The sequence below is a fragment of the Solea senegalensis genome, linkage group LG3 (assembly GCF_019176455.1).
Source record: "Solea senegalensis isolate Sse05_10M linkage group LG3, IFAPA_SoseM_1, whole genome shotgun sequence".
Lineage (NCBI taxonomy): Eukaryota > Metazoa > Chordata > Actinopteri > Pleuronectiformes > Soleidae > Solea > Solea senegalensis.
The window spans coordinates 1119212-1141328 of record NC_058023.1 but is presented as its reverse complement, the minus strand read 5'-3'; the positions used below and the strand labels follow the sequence as shown (position 1 = coordinate 1141328).

At 41.0% G+C, this 22117-nt stretch overlaps 1 protein-coding gene, 1 long non-coding RNA gene and 2 other non-coding genes across 5 annotated transcripts; 3 read left to right on the top strand and 1 right to left on the bottom strand.

The window, feature by feature from the left end:
* Window positions 1-166: 166 nt before the first annotated feature.
* LOC122766923 lies at window positions 167-1843 on the bottom strand. 2 transcript variants are annotated; one of them, XR_006360128.1, is made up of 4 exons: window positions 1608-1843; window positions 916-972; window positions 559-793; window positions 167-463 (listed from the first exon to the last, which is right to left on the bottom strand). It is a non-coding gene; the product is annotated as an uncharacterized LOC122766923 (long non-coding RNA). The 2 variants fall into 2 exon arrangements; XR_006360127.1 differs by having other exon boundaries at window positions 916-1843.
* Window positions 1844-3285: 1442 nt separating this feature from the next.
* rps4x (ribosomal protein S4 X-linked) lies at window positions 3286-9492 on the top strand. Its single transcript, XM_044020488.1, has 8 exons — window positions 3286-3306; window positions 4202-4261; window positions 4828-4905; window positions 6070-6250; window positions 6904-7001; window positions 7802-7973; window positions 8091-8248; window positions 9331-9492. The coding sequence occupies exons 1-8, from the start codon at window positions 3286-3288 to the stop codon at window positions 9430-9432; spliced, it is 870 nt and encodes a 289-aa protein (XP_043876423.1). The 3' UTR covers window positions 9433-9492.
* LOC122767363 lies at window positions 6380-6450 on the top strand. The gene has a single exon (XR_006360211.1). It is a non-coding gene; the product is annotated as a small nucleolar RNA SNORD61 (small nucleolar RNA).
* On the top strand, window positions 8294-8361 carry LOC122767362. The gene has a single exon (XR_006360210.1). It is a non-coding gene; the product is annotated as a small nucleolar RNA SNORD61 (small nucleolar RNA).
* Window positions 9493-22117: the final 12625 nt, after the last annotated feature.

Here is a 22117-nt window from a genome sequence, read left to right as displayed (position 1 = left end):
AATCAAATATATTTAATAATATTGAGATCAAAATGAAGCTGTAAAATGTGTGTGTGTGTGTGTGTGTACACACACACACACACACACACACACACACACACACACACACACACAGATATTTATATTATTAAACCATGGAATGAATATAGAATCTACACAAAAATTATATTTAAATTCAAAAAACTGTTTTATTGGCTTTCTTTAAATTTCAAACACAGTTTCTCTCCTGTGAAGTAAACAAAAGGCATCTTTCTTTCTTATATTCTCAAATAGAAATAATAACAGGCCCATGTTAAATTGCAGGTCGAATATCAAAACCACCAAGGCTAATAAAATTAGACATCAGCTAAAATGGCAATGATTTCTTATATTAAATACTAACAACAAAAATACAGTATGTTCCATCTTTGTGCCAGTTGCATTTCAAAAAGTTTCACCTCATTCAGCCCAGTCAAGTCAGGTCCTGTTGAAGACAGTGATGTCACATATTAGAATCCACTCAGTGTCTGATTGTTGTTAATATGCTGCAGTAAAGACAGTCAAATGTCTGTCACTTACCCAGACCTCTCCTGACTTCAACACTGACGTGGACGGTGCAGGGCTGGGTTGAACTAAATCAGGCCGTCCGTGGTCACCTGGTCAATGTCTCTGATGTTGACGCGTCCTCACTCCTGGGTTGAGCCCTCTACACGGTCCTTGCTTGTAGCTCAGGGATGAAGGTTTAGGTCTTCTCTTCTTTTGAGGGCAGAATGCTGTCCTCATACACTGGACGACTGAAGACGAAGCAGTTGGTCTGAATGAAACAAAAGAACACAAGAAAAGATTTTACACTTAAAGTTTAACAGTTGAATTGTTTGATTTCCTGTCAGTTCTGATTGTGACTGTAAAGAGATTGTAGTCTGACTGATAACATACCTGACACTGTGACTGGTGGAAGATGCTTCTCATCGGAACTGTCGTCCTTCTCATCACCTGGATTTGAAAGTGAGGTAAACCTTCATCTGTTCAAACATTTCTGAACCACGTCTGTTACCTTTAACACTCCCCTAGCACGTTAGCAGGTAACACGTTAGCTGCTATTTTAGCAGGTAAACGTACATGCTAAAGTGACAGCAAACGGGTTACCTGATAAAGTTTGGCAGCTAACGTGTTACCTGCTAAAGTTTGGCAGCTAACGTGTTACCCGCTAAAGTGACAGCTAACGTGTTACCTACTAAAGTGGCAGCTTACGTTTTACCTGCTAAAGTGGCGGCTAATGTGTTATCTGCTAAAGTTTGGCAGCTAACGTGTTACCTGCTAAAGTTCTGCAGCTAATGTGATACCTGCTAAGAGAGGGAGGGTCTGCTCACCTACACAAACCCACAACAAGACTAGGTCGAAAAACGTACAATATAACACGAAATGCTTCCGAAAGCACTAATGTTATTATGTCAGAGTAGAATATTTCATGACTTTACGATGTTTCTATTCGATCGGAGTTGAAGTGGCTCACGTTATGTGCATTAGTAACTATAGCCACGAAATACAAACACAAAACGCTGGCGTGTGTTCTAGTTACAGATATAAAACTACACATAACATGTAGAGAAGTATGTGAAATAACCTACTCCACTCGGTAACAGCGATGTTTATTGTCGTTATCTTCCGGCGTCTGCCGCGAAACACGTTTTTCGGTGCCGTATTTCCTTTTCTTTGATGACGTAGATTCAGGTGCTGGTGCTCTTTCTTCAGCAACGCAATAAATATGACCCTCCATCCTCAAAAACGCAAAAAACATGCCGTATTTAACTTCTTTCAGCGCGCTCTCCCTCTGCACCATCGCCACTACAACTTCCTGCTCGGTCACGTGACATAATTTCTTCTTCGCGCTTGACATTCCGTGTGTTTGTCCAAACATGGCGTGTGGAGGACTTTGCGGGTTTTTTTTTTTCATACATTACAAATTGCCTCGACAATCATTATTATACAGCGTTTAACACGGTGTCCTTTGAATGGACAATAAATTCGATTTTTGCTACTATAGCCCCAGAAATACTACAAACTGGTTTCGAGGTTTTGTCCGGTTTTGTCGAAATCTTTCGAACAAATCTATATTTTCTTGTGATTTTTTTCCCCCCTTTCTGAGTGATAAAATGAAGATTAATCAACGCTGATTGTAAATCACTTTTGCTCACCGTATATCTCTATGAATATGTAAATGACAATGAGATCATGTTGAAAACAAACAAAAGCTTCTATTTTTGTTACGACGCCGACGTTTGGCGAAAAATAAAGAAAGTGAAAACTGCTGGAGTGAACATTTGTTATTTAAAGAGCAGATTAACAAGATACATGTAAATATTAACATTTAAAGAGTTATAAAATAGATTATACTAATATTTATGTAAATAAAAGTTTATGTGAAAATATTGTAAGTTTTAGACTCTCGAGATAATAACTAGTTTCAATTGTAGTTCACAGTTTTAAAACAGTTGTAAAAACTTCAAGTGTTAATGGACATTTTCATGTTTCTCACACTTTTGCACGACTAATTTTGGATGAATAACATTTTCTTTCTTACAATAGTCCAATAATCAGTGTATGGACAGACAAAAAAACTGACTTAATGCAATGCTGCCATCTGGTGTTGATATTATGCAACACTGATATTCTAATCTCTTAATAATTAATTCAGAGACAAATAGAGTCACAATAATAGTTCAGCAGGTGAACATTAGTTGTAAATTACTTTTAGATGTATGGATATATGAGACAAACACAAATACCTTGTGTATCATTGAAAGCCAGAAATAGACTTTAAAATGTATTCCTGCCATTTTAATGCTCTACATTTGTATTAAGTTATTGTAGTTTTTTTTTTTTTTTTAGATTATTTCAGGGCTTTTTCTCTGTGATTCTGTCATCGTTTGTAACAGGAGAACACAAATCTGTGTTAAATCCTTCCAGGCTGTGGACAAAGTGTCCACTGCAGCAGTAAAAAAAAGTGGGTCAGGAAATGACTCCACTCTGTACAAAACCTCCAAGTATGTGTCCTTTTAATGTTTGTAGGAAGTTAAATAAATGTGGGTCACCAGCGATAAACGATAAAGGGCAGCCTGTGGCCAAGTGGAAAGGGAACTTGACTTGTAACCAGAAGGTCGCCGGTTCATGCTCCCCGGGCACCACTCAGTGTGGCAGCCCACTGCTCCTAATTCTAGGATGGGTCAAAATGCAGAGGAATACTTTCCCTAAGGGGATTAATAAAAAAAAAACTAAAAATAAATGTGTGATTACACACGTGGGAGCATGTTTGTGACATGGAAGCAGGTTTGGGATTATTAAACATGTGAGTTCAGAGCCAGTGCAGAGGAAGAAACAGAGCCGAGGAAGAGTTTTATCTCAGTGAGTGTAAACAGGACTGAAAATCTGGCATTTCCTGACCAACACAGAGGACACACGGACATAGATGGGTGGAGACAAAGACATACAACAGCAGAGACAGTGGAGATGATATTTAAAACTGTTACAGCAGGTTTGGACAATGAAAATACTATGAAAAATATTGTTGTGAAATGAAAGCACAAAAGTTCATGGTCTCCAGAGTCTTTTCCTTTGCTGCCACCAGTCAAACTAATTTAGTTTCACGGCCTGGAGAATAATTTTTTTTGTGGCAAATGTAGGCTGATATTTGTGGATTAATATAAATGTCATACATTGATCAAACAAACTGTTGCACATTGATTATATTTTAATATAATGTTGTGAAGAAATAATGTAGTGCTGTAGCTAATGATTATTTCCACTATCGATTCATAAAATGTCGAAAAATGTAAAAAAATATTGACCAGTGTTTGTCAAACCTGGTAATGAGATGTTAGCAAATGTCTCGTTTTTGTCCACAAACCAAATCAAAAATGGTTGGTGATTAATTTGCTAACAGATTAATAATCAGTTAATTGAATAATCGTTGCAGCCCTGAAATACAGTGATGTAGAATTGTTTTGCGAAATAGGAAAAAGTTATGAATAATGATTTAAATAGAACAATATACAGACTTTTGATCAAAATGATGATAAAGTAAAGGTCATATATTGAATATTAACTTCATAAACACATAGTGTTTTTTCTGCAAACTCGCCAGAAATGAAAGAAAAAGGTGTAAAATAAATACGTGTTTTACGCTTCGACTTTGAGGCCTCATGTCCCTCCGGCTCTGCCGTAGTTGTCCATATCATTGACTACCGGAAACCGACAAGTCCTTTTCCCCGCAGACTCCAACATGGTGAGCAGTTTCTCCGCACGATTCTCCTCTGAAATCATCATCAAACATCGCTTTTCTGTGGCGTTTCTTCGCACACGTTTCTGTCCTGCTTTGAAAAACAACGTCTTATTAAGCGGCGGACGTTTATATTGTGACCAAAAACACGAACTGATGATTTTTATCGGTGATTTAAAATGACCTGACGCTGCTGTTAGCAACCTCGGTTGGTTAGCTCGAATGTGGCTATCCGTGTTAGCTCGCTATTTTTGTAATATCTCATGTATGTTGTTGTAATTCTAGGCTCCATTAAATGCAAATGTGTACGTCATTTTTAAGCGTTAAGTCTACAGTTTTACGCATTTAACTACGAATACGTGTCATACTAATATGAATATGTGAGAACTAGGTTGTCCGCGGCCTCAGCCGGTGTTAGCCTAGCATGATGCCAAAAGCAGTGAATGAACACGTCTGATATATTGCGTTCACTCGGCCTCACGTCAGGGTGTTCAACAACAATGTTGGGTCGAATCACCGGTTAACCGGGTCTTTGCTCTGCTGTTGACCGGGGTTTGTATCTCTTCTTCCAGGCCAGAGGACCGAAGAAGCACCTGAAGCGCGTCGCGGCGCCAAAGCATTGGATGCTGGACAAACTCACCGGAGTGTTCGTGAGTAACACACTTAAATCCACATTTAATTACTTTTTTTATATCAATTCTGAAAATGTTTTTAAACACTCTGTCAAATGTGTCGTGAAGATCGTAGAGACATGTTATAGCGTGACAGTATAACAATGATATCGGTATTTTGTGGAGGTACGTTACTGTTTCCACATCTGTGGCTGATAATCAAACTTAATTTGTGTTTTGTCTAACTTCAAATTCTAATGTAAAATACTAAAAAGAGTTTTATGGTCAGTAAAGTCAGATAATTTTAGTGTTATGTGGAAACCAGTTGTAAGTGATGTGCACATTGCTATATCTTTATGGAAATGGTATGAATTGTATCATGTAACTGTCATGTATTAATCTGCTGACCTGCCTGATGTGTTCCTGTTTAATCCAATAATGTGCTAGTTGATGCAATATACTTGCCTTTTAAATGAATGCTCCTTACAGCTATGTATGATGTTTGAGTTTAATGTTTTTTAACAATTTGTCGCTCATAAGTGACACGTTGAACAGTACAAATGCATCTGTTTTTGTTTACATTTCTGCAACAGTGATTAATGTTAAATTGGAATATCATGGACAGACGTACACCTTAGTTAATAATTCTTTAAAATGTGATAGTCAAGGCATGTTTCCGAGTGGTACGTTCTGTTTCATAAAGGATACAAAAATAATTGGGCCCCAACTGTTCAAATTTTCAGTCCCCTTCCCTTGTGTTACCAGAGGAATGGTACAGTCCAGGATGAGGGACATAAAAGTGTCACTTTGTGACGCATGTTTAACGCCTTCAGTCTATTTTCTGACAAAGAGGTCTTGTTGAGACAATCAGCCACAAACCAATCAGGAAAAATTGAGCTTGTCCGTTGTGTGGCCGTTGACCAGTTGAATAGGTACTAGTTTCATTGGAAACACCAGCCTGACCAGGATGTTACTGTTCCAAACTGTACCATGATGGAAACATGCAGTGTCACATTAATGCACGTCTTACTGCTGTAGACCTACACTTAAGCTGTTATGCTAGAGCTCTGATTGCATTTATGGTGATTAGTTTGTAACATTTTCTTTTTGGGGTTATAAGAGACAGTTAAGTGCTGCCACTTGTAAATAAAATGGAAGTGCAACGTTGTACTTGTGCTGACCACGTGTCCTCTCGTCCTCCAGGCTCCTCGTCCTTCCACCGGTCCCCACAAGCTGAGGGAGTGCCTGCCCCTCATCATCTTCCTGAGGAACCGTCTGAAGTATGCCCTGACAGGAGACGAGGTGAAGAAGATCTGCATGCAGAGGTTCATCAAGATCGACGGCAAAGTCCGCACCGATATCACCTACCCTGCTGGATTCATGGGTGAGTACGCGCCATGAACGTCTCCTTCTCTTACAGGTGTTTCACTGCCATTGTTGGGTTTTATATTTAATGTGTTCACAAACATTGATTGTAGAGCACAGTGAAGTTTCTGTTGAGGCGGCCGAAGGAGCAGTGATGAATTTTTCGAGTTTGATCGGTAAACACCTGAAATGACAGATTCTCTAAGAAGTTCTGAGCTCCAGCTGCACTGAAAGCTTTAGTGCGCCTAAAACATGGTCAATTTTCATTGTTGAATGTGACCTGGACCAGTGTTGACTTGTAGCTCCTTCAGTGTTTGACTTTGTCCTGACACTTACACACACGCCAGTTCTTCCCACCCGTCAGTTTTCTCTCCACCTTTGTCTCGGCCAACAACCTCACATGGCGGTGTGTGGTATTTTAATTTCCAAATCCAAGGGACGTCTTCACAGCGGGATGACGATCCTGTTTATACACAGAACACACGTGACTGGCACCCAAACTCATAATTTTTTAGTGGCTGGTTAATTGTTTAAGGGTCAAGAGTTGCTTTCATTTGTAAATGTCAGACTTGGACACTGAACTCATGATTCTCTTCATATTTAATTCTGCCGTGTAAATGTTTTTGTCCAAATTTTGATTCTTAAACCGTCGACTGTTTGTTTTTTATCCAGATGTGATCAGCATCGAGAAGACTGGAGAGTATTTCCGTCTGATCTATGATGTGAAAGGACGTTTCACCGTCCACCGCATCACTGCCGAGGAGGCCAAGGTAACCACCAAGAACCATATGTTTATATCAACACGTGCATCATTGATTGTTATTTCTGAGAAGTGATGACTGACGTTTAAACACAGGTCTTTATGTCCCATATTTCCCGTATATAACTGTGATTCCCGTATGTGGTTCTGTGATTCTGAGAAAATAAGTGGCAGCAACTGAAAGTTTGATATCCTATCGGGTTAAAACCAGTTGCCACTAATGGTCTGAGTTAGTTTTACTGGATGTTTTATCAGATGAAAAATTGCAATTTTCATAATAAATCTGTTATTTTCTTTGATCGAATTGTTTGGTCCATAAAATGTGTAAAAATATTGATCAGTGTTTGTCAAACTTTGGTAATTATGTTTTGGTCCATAAATCAAAATGATTGAGTCTGAATGATTTCTTTGTTTTATGGAGCAAAGAAACTAGAAAATATTCAAATTTAAGAAGCAGAAAAATCAAAGAAACTGCTTTTAAATATTGATAATAAAAATATTCATGTCAAACCAGTTGTGATTACCACACCACCATTAATTCAGAAATTGATTAATAACCGATAAAGAGTTGCAGCCCTAACATAGTTTTTGAAACATTTGGACCTTTTTAAAAAAATCTTTCAACTGCTAAAATCAGCTGTCACACGTGGGTCACGTGACTTTTCAACAAACAATTTTCACGGTTTTATTCCAGTATTTTGTCAAGTTTGCACCTTTTTAGAATAAAGCTGCTAAGTGTAACCGTGGTAACGCTTTCTATTCCTCTTCATGGTGAGTTATTCTGATGTTTACATGTTTTTTTTTCTTCAGTACAAGCTGTGTAAGGTGAAGAAGCTCCTTGTCGGCACCAAGGGAATCCCTCACCTGGTGACCCATGACGCTCGCACCATCCGCTACCCCGACCCTCTCATCAAGGTCAACGACACCGTCCGCATCGACCTGGAGACCGGCAAAATCACAGAGTTCATCAAGTTTGATACCGGTCAGTCCGACGCGTGGGAACCTCCTCCTCCTCCTGCTGCTGCTCTTTGTTTATAAACTGCTTTATAATATAAAGTGCGTCTAAACGCTGCTTGTGTTATGTTTTGTTTGTGCTCAGGAAACCTGTGCATGGTGACCGGAGGCGCCAACTTGGGTCGTATCGGCGTGATCACCAACAGAGAGCGTCATCCCGGATCCTTCGACGTGGTCCACGTCAAGGACAGCACAGGAAACAGCTTCGCCACCAGGCTCTCCAACATCTTTGTCATCGGCAAGGTGAGAAACAAAAACATGTGGGATGTAATGAAGAGAAACAGTGGAGCGAGGATGATCGTTGGTTTTGATCAGAAATGAAAATAATCTCATTTCCTCTAAGAAGTTCTGAGCTCTGTGTGAAGTAGGACTGGATTTAATCCAGCCGATGTTCAGTGTTCGAGAACAAAGTGTTAGGAGTTTTTAATTTTTGTCTGCTCAACTTTTTCCCCCCCACAGACGTTGTCTCGACTCGGGCTGCAGCAAACTATTACTTTCGTAATCGGTTGACCATTTTCTCGATTAATCGTTTGGTCCATAGAATGATTAAGTGTTGATAGGTGTTTGTCAAACCTCGAACGTCTCGTCCAATAAACCAAAATGATTATTTCTTTGGTTATATGGAGCGAAGAAATCTGGACATATTCACGTTTAAGAAGCTGAAGCGATCAGAAAACCTGCTGTAATTCCTTAAAAACGCTCCAAAGTTGACGATTCATTTACTTTATCAACTAATTGTTTGAGCCCTCGTCTCGGCCCTCCCAGAGAAAAGATTTAGATCTTTTATTTAAAATGTGACAACGCTGTGTGTCTTTCACGTTCGAATGCACAATAATTATGACGCCTAAATATTTGAAGGAGTGTGAGCAGCCTGGTCAAATATCAGTTATATTCAGAGTTTAATACAAATATTCTATAATCCTGCATAATCTGACACTTGTACATGAACACAGTATAAAACATATTTTACAAGTGGCGTTTTTAAATAAGTTTTTCTTCATTTTAAATTGTTGATACACTATTAACATGCAGTAAATTGTTAATAAATAAGTGTCTGATATTGAATGTTTTTCCTGGAAGAAATAGGCATTTTCTTGCCCTTTTTATGGTTAAAATAAGCACAAAAAGTCCACACAGACATTTTGAGACTCGGATGTTAAAGAGTTAATTATAGTTTTGTCTAAAGTGAACACAGGATCTAAATGATCAGCTGATTTTAACATAGCCTAGATATCGAAACCCTGATTCCGTTTTATTTATGAATGAAATGACATAACATAACCTTCCCGTCTTCGCCCCGCCCCCTCCCCTCCTCTCGTCTCCAGGGCAACAAGCCGTGGGTGTCCCTGCCCAGAGGAAAGGGAATCCGTCTGACCATCGCCGAGGAGAGAGACAAGAGGCTCGCCGCCAAACAGGGCAGCAGCTAAAGCAGCTGAGAGAAAACACAGCAACTGAGTTTCAAATAAACTGTTATTTACAAAAACAAACTCCTTTAGTCTCTGAGTCTCTATGAATTTAACTTAAAAAATGAACAGTTTAATCATTGGCTTACGTCTCGTCTAATCATTGATTTAAAATCGATCATTTTTATACGCCATCTTTTTCCTTGGTTATCTTACCTTGCTTCCTGACTCCTGCCTTAAACCCTCCTATCCTTTCCTCCCGTCCTCGGATAACCTTGTTTTGACCACCTTCCGTCCTTCCCCTCACTCCCCCCTCCCTCCTTTCTGTCCTCCCTTCATCCGTGTGTTCTGACTTCAGTGTCGGTCCATATGGTCACCGCTGAGCTGCAGTCTGTTCTGCACCGTGGAAACTTGGACTCGCACTCAAACACCCCTCAGTGTGTGCGTGTGTGAACACACTCGTGACTTTGATTCTCAACCTCTGCAGAACACGCGTGTGTGTGTGTTTATGATCCTGTTTAATGCGAGTTAAAGCTGCAGTGGGTGATGTGTTCCTTGCTGACCGGTAATTAACCACAAATTAGTTTTTAATCCTAATTTTAATCAAAGTTTTCAGAGTGAGGAAACCTCTAGTTTTATGCTCACTCTCCCACACCAAACCTCAGAGAAAATCAGTGATTTTAAACATCACAGGAGTAAAGGATCCACTACTGCCTCCATCACCACGTTCAAATGTCTTAGTGAAATTCGGCATTAAAAATCCTTCGTTCAGATTTACCTCCAGTGACACAAAGTGACCACACGAGGCAGCAGTGGACAAGCAGCTCCTGTGTCCCCTCAAGCTAAAATTGCTGATTTTCTCTATGGGGTTTGGTGACAGTTTTTATTTTTTTACATTATGAGACGACGGCGTTGAAACATTTGAAGGTTTTGTTGTGATTGAAAAGTGACTGCCATCACCGTTTTGTTGTATAGACCTGGTGTGTGTATATACACACCAACACACACACACACACACTCTTTGAACATTTGAAATATGAGACTGGTCAGACTTCACTCTGGTCCTGCTCTGTGTCCCTGTGTTTGTGTGTGTGTGTGTCTCTCACACACACACACACACACTGCAGTCACACTGAGACTTTGAAGTGTGTTTGGCTTGACGGTGAGAAAATGAGCAGCACATTTATATTCCGACAGAAAACGTGTGTTTTTAAAACTCAGGCTTCTTCTGTGGTGTATTTATTTAGTCTAATTTGATTATAAACTGAATTATTTACATTGTTTCAATGACACTTTGATCTGTTCCTATTAAACTGCTCGACTAGTTTTCAGTGAATAACATATGACTATTATACGATGAACGTAATTTACGATCATCGTATAATAGTCAAACAGATGGAGGGAGGGGCCCCCAAATCAACTTCAGCTCAGGGCCCCGTAAAGTCCTGGTCCGTCCCTGAAGTGACACATTAATCCATGTTGGTTTCGGGCAAACGCAGAACCCGAGCGCACGCAGAACCCGAGCGCACGCAGAACCGAAGCACACACAGAACCAGAGAACACGCAGAAGCTGAGCACATGCAGAACCTGAGCACACGCAGAACAAGCATGCAGAACCCGAGAACACACAGAACCAGAGAACCGCCAGAACTGCAGAACCCGAGCACCGCCCAGAACCGAGAACACAGAACCAGAGAACATGCAGGACCGGGAACCTGAGCACATGCAGAACCTAAACACACACAGAACCCGAGCACAAGCAAACATGCAGAACCAGAGAACTGCAGAACCAGAGAACAAGCAGAACCTGAGCACATGCAAAACCTTACACACACACAGAACCCTAGCACACGCAGAACACAAGCACATGCAGAACCTGTGCACACACAGAACCAGAGAACACGCAGAACCGCAGAATCTGACCACATGCAGAACCTCAACACACACAGAACCCGAGCACACGCAGTACCCGAGCACATACAGAACCACAGCACATGCAGAACCTGAGCACACGCAGAACCTAAACACACAGAACCAGTGGACACACACACTCGGCTCAAACAATGACCTCAGTCTCTGAACAGGAAGCAGAAAAAGCAGCTGTTTTTAATCAATAACCGCCACGTGATCGACGAGCCGTCGTCACCTGATTGGACCAACAGTAGAAGGGGGCGGGGCTGAGAGACGCGTTAAAGTTAAAGATGACACAGATTCATTTCACAACGGTGAAACCTGCTGGTCGTCACGGCAACTGACAAACTGGCCCCGTGACAACTGTGAGAGTAAAGAGTGAGGCTGACGATGAGGTCATGTGACCACTCCCCCGCACACACACACTCTCTTAACTTTCTCATGTTGTCAAAAGTTTATGTTGAAATTCCTCTCTCTCTCTCTCTCTCTCTCCATGAACAAAAACATTGAGGCCCAGTTCTGGTCTGGGAGGGGTTTGTTAAAGAGGCCCGGGTTGGTGCTGAAGACCAGATGTGTGTTCTTTAGGGGGGTTGGTGTGAGAAGGATTTTCACAGGTTCCTCAGAGAGCGGATGATGTGGAGAAGCTCGGAGAAGATCTGTGCAGCTGCAGAAACACCACGCGTTTGTCTGAGGTGAAAAAAAACAGAAACTTCAGCCTTGAGAGACATCAGTGAAATAAAAACAGATGGAGAAGAAAAATGTCTTCATTTGAAAGCGGTGACTTAATGAAGGTCTGGTGTCAGAGGTCAAACCTCAAAAACAATCGTTCCGTCGATATTTGAGCGACAGAAACGTAATAAACGTCGAGTTCCTGCTTCATTTGGAAAAAAAACAGTTTCATAATCGTCAGGATGTTTTCAAACGCCTGTAAAGGAGGCGATGTTTGCGTTCTCCAGGTTCTCTACATTCTCCAGGTTCTGCGGGCTCTCTATGTTCTCCAGGTTTTCCAGGTTCTCTACATTCTCCGGGTTCTCTACGTTCTCCGGGTTCTGCGGGTTCTCTATATGTTCTCCAGGTTTTCCAGGCTCCTCTACATTTGCAGGTTCCCATGTCTCTAAGTGTCTCCAGGCTTCTCCAGGTGCTCTACATTCTCCAGGTTCTGTGTGTTCTCTATGTTCTCCAGGTTTTCCAGGTTCTCTACATTCTCGAGGTTCTCCGGGTTTTCCAGGTTCTCTACGTTCTCCTGGTTCCTCCCACAGTCTAAACACGTGTAGATGAGAGGATTAGGATTAAAGTGGACACTCTTAACTGACTATAGGTGAGCGAATGAGAGTCTCTTTGTGTCCCTGTGATGGTCATGTGGAGGATAAAGTGGTAGAAGATGAACGGATGAATGGATGGATTGGATGGATTATAAACAAGGCAATAAAATTGAATATAATGTTTAATGTAAAAAAGGTGTTTGAAGTTTGTATCATAAATAATCCTCTCACACACGACCTTCATCCTCACAGAGGCCACGTCAACACACACACACACACACACAGCTGTGGTGAGAGGAAGAATAACTCCCAGTATGGGTTGGTTACATTGGTTACTTTGGTTAACCACACAGGTTTGGCTTAAGTTGGTGATGTGTTCAAGGACTGTGGGAGAAACTAACACTGACTGCTGAGCTGAAGACGCTCTCACTGAGGACTGACAGTCTTGTGACTGAAAGAATGAATGAATGAATGTGAGCAGGAATCTGCTCCAACGACCTTCACTCACACTCGTGAGAAATGTCAGTGAAGAGTTCAAGTCCAGTTCACCGGTTTGAAGTGAACTCACGCTCACTCTCTGGAGTTGTTGATCCACTGCTGCTTCCATCACTAAGTTCAAATGTCTTATTTGAGTGAATTCGGCATGAAAAGTTATTTGTTCAGATTAACGTTAGTGACACAAAGTGACCACACGAGGCAGCAGTAGACCAGCAGCTCCTGTGTGACCGTGAGCTAAAATCACTGGTTTTCTCTATGGGGTTTGGTGTGGGAGAGTGAGTGCTTTCCAAACGTCAGTTTCCTGTTGAAAAAGTCCGTGTAACAGTGAGATAAAGACGTGAACATGTGACATAGACGCAGTAGACTTAAACTGTAGGAGATTTTATGATTCATTTTATGATTTTATGTCCTTTCTGAAGTGGTTAATTTCTGTTTTCCCTCATATTTTCACTGGTTTACAGTTTAAGTTCATGTTTTTTTTGAACAAACACAAACGTTTCATCATTTTTAATTAAATTATTTTCTAATTTTGATCTAAAAATAAAGAAGAAAAAAAACCTCCTCCACAGGTTTCTCTCTCGGGAAACACCAGACTGTTGCGCCCCGTGTCGCCACGACAAGTCAGAAAAAACAACGCTAGATTTCCGTTTCTCAGCCTTCAAAATAAAAGCACAAAGCGCGAGCGTGAAACTAATCAATGCCCAGAACAAAATGTTGAAATAAAACACAACAAAATCAAAAAAGTAGAAAATATTCACATTTAAGAAGCTGAAAAATCACAGAAACTTGAGAATATTCACATTTCAGAAGCTGAAAAATCACAGAAACTAGAAAATATTCACATTTAAGAAGCTGAAAAGTCACAGAAACTTGAAAATATTCACATTTAAGAAGCTGAAAAGTCACAGAGTGTTTTTGAGTTATTAAAGTAACACTCAGAACATTAAATGATTATTAAACCAGTCGGAGATTAATTGAGTAATTTATTAATAATTGAATAATCTCTAGAGGAAAGTGATATGATATGTTAATGAATGAATTTTTTTTATATTAAATACATTCATTACATCATCATATAGAATTGTCACATAAATGAATTCAAATCCTTAAAACCAGTGTTTATTTCTGGGATTAGCAACACAATAAAGTGTTTTATTTTGAAAGGCCAGAGCGGATGTGCGTGTGTGTTTGACTCCAGTCTTCACAACAGAGATCAGCAGAGAGAGAGGGCGAGAGAGAGACTAACAGTGAAAAACAATGAGACGCAGCAGCTGCAACAATGTTTCCAACAAACTACGACACTTTCCTGCAGAAGAGTGAGGAGCATGAGTGAGAGCAGAGGAGGAGAAAGAGGAGGAGAAGAAGCCGGAGGAGGAGGAGCAGCGGGAGCAGGAGGAGCAGGAATCAGTGGACTTGACTGTGACTTTCTGCTTTTGATTTAAAGAAAACATCATCATGCCGTTTTGCAAGAGGACGATTCTTCCCACTGATGTTTGCAGGAGCAGGAGCAGGAGTCAGCAGCAGCAGCAGGAGGAGGAGGTGGTGGAGGTGGTGTTTGTGGATCTGCTGGACGTGAGCAGCTTCAGCCTGTGCTCGGTCCTGCGCCAGCTCTCGGACCTGTCCAGACTCTCCGTGAAGATGGTGGAGGAGCTGGAGCTGCAGCTGCTGCGCGCGTGCCACAGATCCTCGCTGCTGGAGCTCAGGGTGGAGGAGCTGAGGAGGAGAGTGAGCGAGGAGGTGAGCAGACCTCCTCCTCCTCTTCCTCCTCCTCCACCTGTGTCTGCTGCACGGACGCCGCACACAGGTGAGACACACACACACACACACAGAGGCAAAGTTTGTTTTTATGCTTCTTTAGTTCGTTTGTTTTTGTTTGTTTGTTTGTAAACTCGCTCAGACTCAGTGTGACGTGAATGATTCATGTCATCATCAGAGACATGACACCATGAACTCTTCATGTCAACATTATCCCGTCTTTTTTCCTTATATCGGCATAAAATATGTCTGATATAAGAAAACACAGACAAACAAACCAACAAAATGATGTCGCTAACATCGAAATAATCGCGGAAACGTGTTTGTAACATTACTAAAAACACGTTTGACGTCATAAATCACGCGGTTCTGGAGTGAGCGGAGAGACGCGGCGCCCTCCTGTGGCGTTTTAAAATACAACACTCTGACTTTTTACGAGAATTATTAACGTTTTCTTTTCTACGTTCACGATCGCTAACGATAACGGGACGTTTGAGAGTGAACTCTTTGTTCTTCTGAGTGAGTGGACGAGTGAGTCTTTGGTCGTAAAAACAAAAAATGATATCGTGTCGCAAAAACGTTGACATTTCTCCCGAAAAATTTGACAAAATGTTGTGCGCAGCGCCCTCGTGTGGCATTTTGAGATACAGCGCTCTGACTTTTTTTACGTGAATTATTAAGGTTTTTTTTTTTTACAGTGAACTCACTGTTCTTTCGTTGACATGAACGAGAACGGGGTTTGTGAACGAGTGAGTGCGTCTGACAAGGCGTTCATGTGTCCATCAGAGGTATGCATGAGTGAGTGCGAGACGTTCGGGGACGCAGAGTGCGATCGCGCCCATGAGTGATGTTTGAAATGAGTGACGCCGTGAGGTCACGTGACCTCGGGCGTTCATATTTTCCAGGACGGTCGTGAACGCAGCACGCTGTGGCTGTGACGCTGGAATGTGATGTGGTCTAAGAAGCACAAATGTCTGTCCAGCAGGATTCTGGACTCCTGACCTTTGACCTCATGACCTCATCGTTATTAAGACATTGCAACAGTTTCACCCGTTTCCCTGTGTGTGTGTGTGTGTGTGTGTGTGTGTGTGTGTGTGTACATACAGTCTAAACACAGAGCAGATGTAGAGGAACTAAGATAAAACAAAGTGCTGCACCAGCAGCTCCTCATCACTTCACTGTACTGAGGGTGAACTCACCAGTGTGTGTGTGTGTGTGTGTGTGTGTGTGTGTGTCAAAGTGACACATATTCACAGCTGACAGCACTGTGAGCGCCCCCTGCTGCCACAAACAGTCTGTGAAAAAAAATCACTCTCCCACACCAAACCTCATAGAGAAAATCAGTGATTTTAGCTCGCAGGGACACAGGAGCTGCTGGTCTACTGCTGCCCCGTGTGGCCACTTTGTGTCACCGAGGAATGTCTAAATTGCATTTTTTCAAATGCCGAATTTTACGAAATAAGATATTGGAATTTAGTGATGGAGGCAGCAGTGGATTAACAGCTCCTGTGTGCTGTGATGTTAAAGTCACTGATTTTCTCCATGGGGTTTGGTGTGGGAGAGTGAGTGGTTAACAAACTTCAGTTTCCTGTTGGAAAAGTCTGTCTAACAGTGCATGAACATGTGACGTAGACGCCTGTGAGAGATTTAGCAGTGGAACAAACCACACAGGGAAAGCTGTGATTGAACAAAAAGTCTCAGAGGAACTTGCCAGCACTATTCTTTCCCACACCAAACCTCATAGAGAAAAACCAGTGATTTTAACACAGCACACAGGAGTTGTTGATCCACTGCTGCCTCCATCACTAGTTCAAATGTCTTATTCTGTAAAATTCGGCATTTGAAATCCTTCGTTTAGATTTACCTCAGTGACACAAAGTGACCACACGAGGCAGCAGTAGACCAGCAGCTCCTGTGTCCCCGCGAGCTAAAATCACTGGTTTTCTCTATGGGGTTTGGTGTGGGAGAGTGAGTGCTTTACAAACTGGAGTTCTGCTGAACTGTCCCTTTAATGTGTGTGAGCTGCACAGATTCTCGTCTCTGAAACTCAGCGTGGGCTCGGCCTCTCACTGTATCACCAACGTGTGGGCGGAGTCACATGACTCAATAATCGATACAGCTGCACCTTCATCCCTCACTATCACCATCATCATCTGCTGTGTGTGTGTGTGTGTAACAGTGACTGACATTCCCGACACACATCATCATCATCATCATCATCATCATCATCAATTCCATCATCAACATTCATCATCATCATCATCATCAATAATAATAATATCAATAATACGTCATCATCATCGCGCATCATCAATACAGCCTCTTATCCTGTGTTGTTTCTTCCATGGTGAAGTTCAGATGTCAGCTGATAGAGGAACAGTGTAGGTCATTTCTTAGGGAAAACCTGATAACATGAGAGGAGTGTGTGTGTGTCTGTGTGTGTAAAGTGTGTGTGTGTGTGTTCATGTTCCAGTGGAAGCTGTCACTCACAAACAAAAGGACGTGAACTTGAGGATTTTGTCTCTTTGACAGTTTATTATCATTTGACCGCTCGCTCTCGTTTACATACTTTACTCCACTGTCTCTCTCCCTTTCTCTCTCTCTCTCTCTCTCTCTCTCAGGGAGGAAAACTCTCATGTTTTCTTTCTTTTCTGTTTTTTTTAAATCACTTCTGTGGGAAACTACGTTTGTTCCTCTCAACGAAAACAGATTCTACAGATTTTTCACATTCTCAGCCTCAGTCCCGTTAAAAAGTCTATTTATTTATTTATGATAATAAAAATAAATTCTAAACGTTGATTATTTTAGGTTTTTGAAAGTATAAAACGTGCAGAGTCAGGTTTCCACTTAAACATGACTCAGCAGAAAGTGTCCCGATCAAGTTGATTCTCTGGTTCTCACGTATTTGCCGAGTCATGGTTTGTCCGATGTGAAAGCTGTGGTTGGTGTCAGAGTCGGAGACCAGAGAACCCTCTCCTGTGAGCCTTCTGTGGGGCCCCGACCCAGAGGTTGTTTTGACGTCCAGGGCCGATCTGTCACGTCGTCGCCTCTTTAAACATCTGGAGGAAGAAGACCAAAAAAAGTGTGTGATAATGAATCAAAGCATGACTCAGCAGAATCCACTGAGTAAAAACAGTCCCAGAGAAGTGAAAGTGTTTTTATTTTAATTATAAACACAAGTATGTGAATCCGAAATGATATAAAAGTGTGTAGTTTGAGGACGTTGGACGTCCTTGTCTCAACTGAACATAACTTTGTCTGCTGTGTGTTGACATTTTTCCAGATTGTCCGTGTTCTTCAAGTGTTTTTGTGATTTGTGGGACAAAAGTGTCTCTGATGTCTTGGTACAACTGCCACGTCTCTGTTTCTGTCTCTGTCTCTGTATGTATGTACAACATGTATGTTTTTTCCCGACATTTATGTTTTTTTCCGACATGTATATTTTTTCCAACATGTATATTTTTTCCGACATGTATGTTTTTTTCCGACATGTACATTTTTTCTGACATCTATATTATTTTCCGACATGTATGTTTTTCCGACATGTATGTTTTTTCCGACATCTATATTATTTTCCGACATTATGTTTTCCATGTATATATTTTTCCAACATCTATATTTTTTCCGACATGTATGTTTTTCCGACATCTATATTATTTTCGACATGTATGTTTTTCCGACATGTATATTTTTCGACATCTATATTATTTTCGACATGTATGTTTTTTTCCGACATGTGTGTTTTTTTCCGACATCTATATTTTTTCCGACATCTATATTATTTTCCGACATTTTTTTATTATTAAATGTGTCTCTTTCACTCAAACACTCTTCACTCGTCTGTCTCCACTGATGGACAGATGTTCGTCCAATCAGCTGATGTTCTGAAGCTCCTCCTCTTTGTCAGTGTCCAGTGAAGTTGTTTCTGCTCATGGTTGTTTGTCAGGTTTACGAGAGAAAGTGTGTGTGTGTGTGTGTGTGTGTGTGTGTGTGTGTGGGTAAACAGTAACCACAGAAACCACAAAGAGGCTCAGAGCTCCACTTTCACTTGCACACACACACACACACACACGGCCAAAGAAGGAAAACTTACTCTCTTTTTTTAATACCTCTCTCTGCTGCACTTTCTTGTCTGACACATGTTGCCACGGCAACCACCTGAGAAACCATTGTTCACTGCTCTGTGTGTGTGTGTGTTGACCTCTAGTGGTCCTGCTGTGAAGTACATGCACTGCAGTTTGTCTTTGTCTAATATCGGCAACGATTTGTCTCACTCACACACACAAGAACCCCAGAGAAAAGTCCAAGAGAGAGAGTTTGTTAAAAAAAGTATGGGACTGAAAACGGAGCCTTGAGGAACACCACAACTCACCACTATAACTTTCTCAATTAGCTTTCGACTCTGAGTTAAATAAGATTCAAACTCATGTAAATACAAGATGATAAATCTGTTTTACTGTGGTGGGAGGAGCTTATGACAGACATTGAAAACTTCAGTCACGCCTTCACTCTGTCGTCCACATGTTGCTCTCTCATCATTTGTTGTCATGAAAACGGGGGGAATTTGTGTTTTATTTATTTATTTTCGCTAATAAAAAGTGAAAATCAGATGTGACCTCGTCGGGTCTGAGCGGTCTGTGTTCCACTTTGACAGGAAACGTCATAAATAACCGACACACACACACAAACGTATCAGTGCAGAGAAGAAGAGTGAAGGTGTGTTTGTTTAAATCTCATTTGTTTCAAAGTTTCTGATTTCACCACAGTGTGAAAAACAACAACTTTCACACCAGAGTGACTCACAGTGTGTGTGTGTGTGTTTGCAGATGTTGCGGTTTTTCTCTTACAACACAACCCTTCTCTTCTTTTTCTTCCTCACTGAAAACAAAAGCAAAAAATGACTTTATGTTCAGTTCATTTCAATGTTAAAAATGTTAATAATCTGACTATGATGTTGCGTTTGTGAACCAAAAAACTGATTTTATTCACTTTAAAAAAGGACTTGTGTCATAGAATCTCAATCAGTTTAAGTCTACGACGTCTACGTCACATGTTCACCAACAGGAAACTGAAGTTTGTAAAGCACTCACTCTCCCACACCAAACCCCATAGAGAAAACCAGTGATTTTAACGTCACAGCACACAGGAGTTGTTGATCCACTGTTGCATCTGTTACTAAGTTCAAATGTCTTATTTTGTAAAATTCGGCATTTGAAATATTTAATTTAGACACTCCTCAGTGACACAAAGTGACCACACGAGGCAGAAGTGGACCAGCAGCTCCTGTGTCCCCGCGAGCTAAAATCACTGATTTTCTCTATGGGGTTTGGTGTGGGAGAGTGAGTGCTTTACAAACTTCAGTTTCCTGTTGGAAAAGTCTGTCAGTGAGATAAAGACGTGAACATGTGAGTTTGTGAGGAGAAGACACGAGGACAAAGTCGTTACTGTCTACTGGAACTGATTCATATCTGTGTGTGTGTGTGTGTGTGTGTGTGTGTGTGTGTGTGAATGAACGTATATTGTATAACGTGCGGCTGTAGAGTCTGTGATGGCTTGTGATAGGCTACAAGAACAGTGGACTTTACTCTGTCAATGGTGTATACATGTGTTAGCGATGACCATTATTATTGTTATTGATGACCAGTATTGATGATGATGATGATGATGTCCTGCACTTAAGATTTTTATTGTGGCGTTCGATCAGTCTCTTCTCTGCCAGTGGCTCAAATATCCAGTAAATTCCTGAGGTTATTGATAAAGTAAGAACATTACAATTATGAATTAAAATAATGATAACGCGTGTGTGGCCAATGGTAATGCGCGTGTGTGTGCGTGTGCGGCGGTAATGCGTCTGCTTCTCTGCCACGAACCAAAAGGCTGTGGCACAATGGAAACACCAACATGCTTTACATAAACCCAGTATCATGCTGTAATAGTGGACACAATCACTTCAGGTAACTCTGTGTGTGTGTGTGTGTGTGTGTGTGTGTGTGTGTGTGTGTGTGTGTGTGTGTGTGTGTGTGTGTGTGTGTGTGTGTGTGTGTGAGAATGGGACAGAGGAAAAGGGGAATATCAGTTCATTATGGAGGGAGTTACCTGCTCACATGCAGGCAAGAAAAGAGAGAAAAGAAGCCATTCAAGCACATGTGTGTGTGTGTCTCTGTGTGAGTGTGTGTGTTTGTATCTTTGTGAGGACATTTTGTCCGGTCCTCACAACTTTAAAGGACTTTTTCAGGGTTAAGACCTAGTTTAAGGGTTAGGGTTAGACACCTATTATGTCCTTTACATGTCCTCACTAAGATATTAACACAAGTGTGTGTGTGAATGAGTGTGTGACTGTGTGTGTGTGTTTGTGTGTAGTATATCGCAGTCGGTATGAGTGAATGAGGGGGAGGAGCTTAAAATGCTAAGCTAATGCTTCACAACTTTTCCTCGTCTGTTTTAACACACTCGTGTGTGCGTGTGTGTGTACGTGTGTGTCACAGGAAGCAGATCTTTCATCATAATTTCACGTGTTTACGTTGGAGTGTAGTGATAGTGATCTCCGTTGCCGTGGTAACAGAGTAAACAGGAAGTGCTGATGCCGCTCAAATTTCATGGCGTAAAATATGATCTGATGTCAAAGGAAATGTCCTCAGCACATGTAAACACAAAGCATGATGGGAAATGTGGTTCAATCTCTTTATATTTCTTTAAATGACACTTTGTCTAAAGGTTTTCATGTTATATTTGATGTTTTTATCTCTTTTATGAGACAGAAACAATCAAAGAACCTCATTTACTTCATGTTTACTATGTTTATTTCTCAAAGGTCAAAAATGTCACTTTTATTAATGACCACTGGGAGGCAGTAGAGCTCAGGTTATTGAATGAATCCACCTTTCTGTCTTTCTTTCTTTCTTTCTAATTGAAACATAAATTCCAATCATTCCATTTCATTCTCATGAAAACAAGAGAGAGTTTCTAATCTGAGTCGAGCCAAGTCACACATAGTTTCCCACACTTCTGCTCTGATGACATCATCATCTTCATCTTTACCATCATCATCACCGGCTGCTGCAGCTTCTTCTCACACATGAGGTCACATGTTCCTGATACTGTTGTTTAAAATGGCACAGTTCAGTAGCAGCATTAGCAATGTTAGCATATTTAGCAAGATTTGCATCATTAGCAGCACTAGCTTCATTAGCAACATTAGGCTTCGTGAGCCACACTAGTAGAATTAGCATCTTGAGCAACATTTGTGTCATTAACAATATTAGCAGTGCCAGCTTCATTAGAAA

Coding starts and splice junctions, on each gene's coding strand:
- rps4x (XM_044020488.1), top strand. CDS start 3,286: ATGTTTGTGACATGGAAGCAG. Junction 3,307..4,201: donor TGTTTGTGACATGGAAGCAG/GTTTGGGATTAT, acceptor GCTCTGCCGTAG/TTGTCCATATCATTGACTAC. Junction 7,974..8,090: donor GTTCATCAAGTTTGATACCG/GTCAGTCCGACG, acceptor GTTTGTGCTCAG/GAAACCTGTGCATGGTGACC.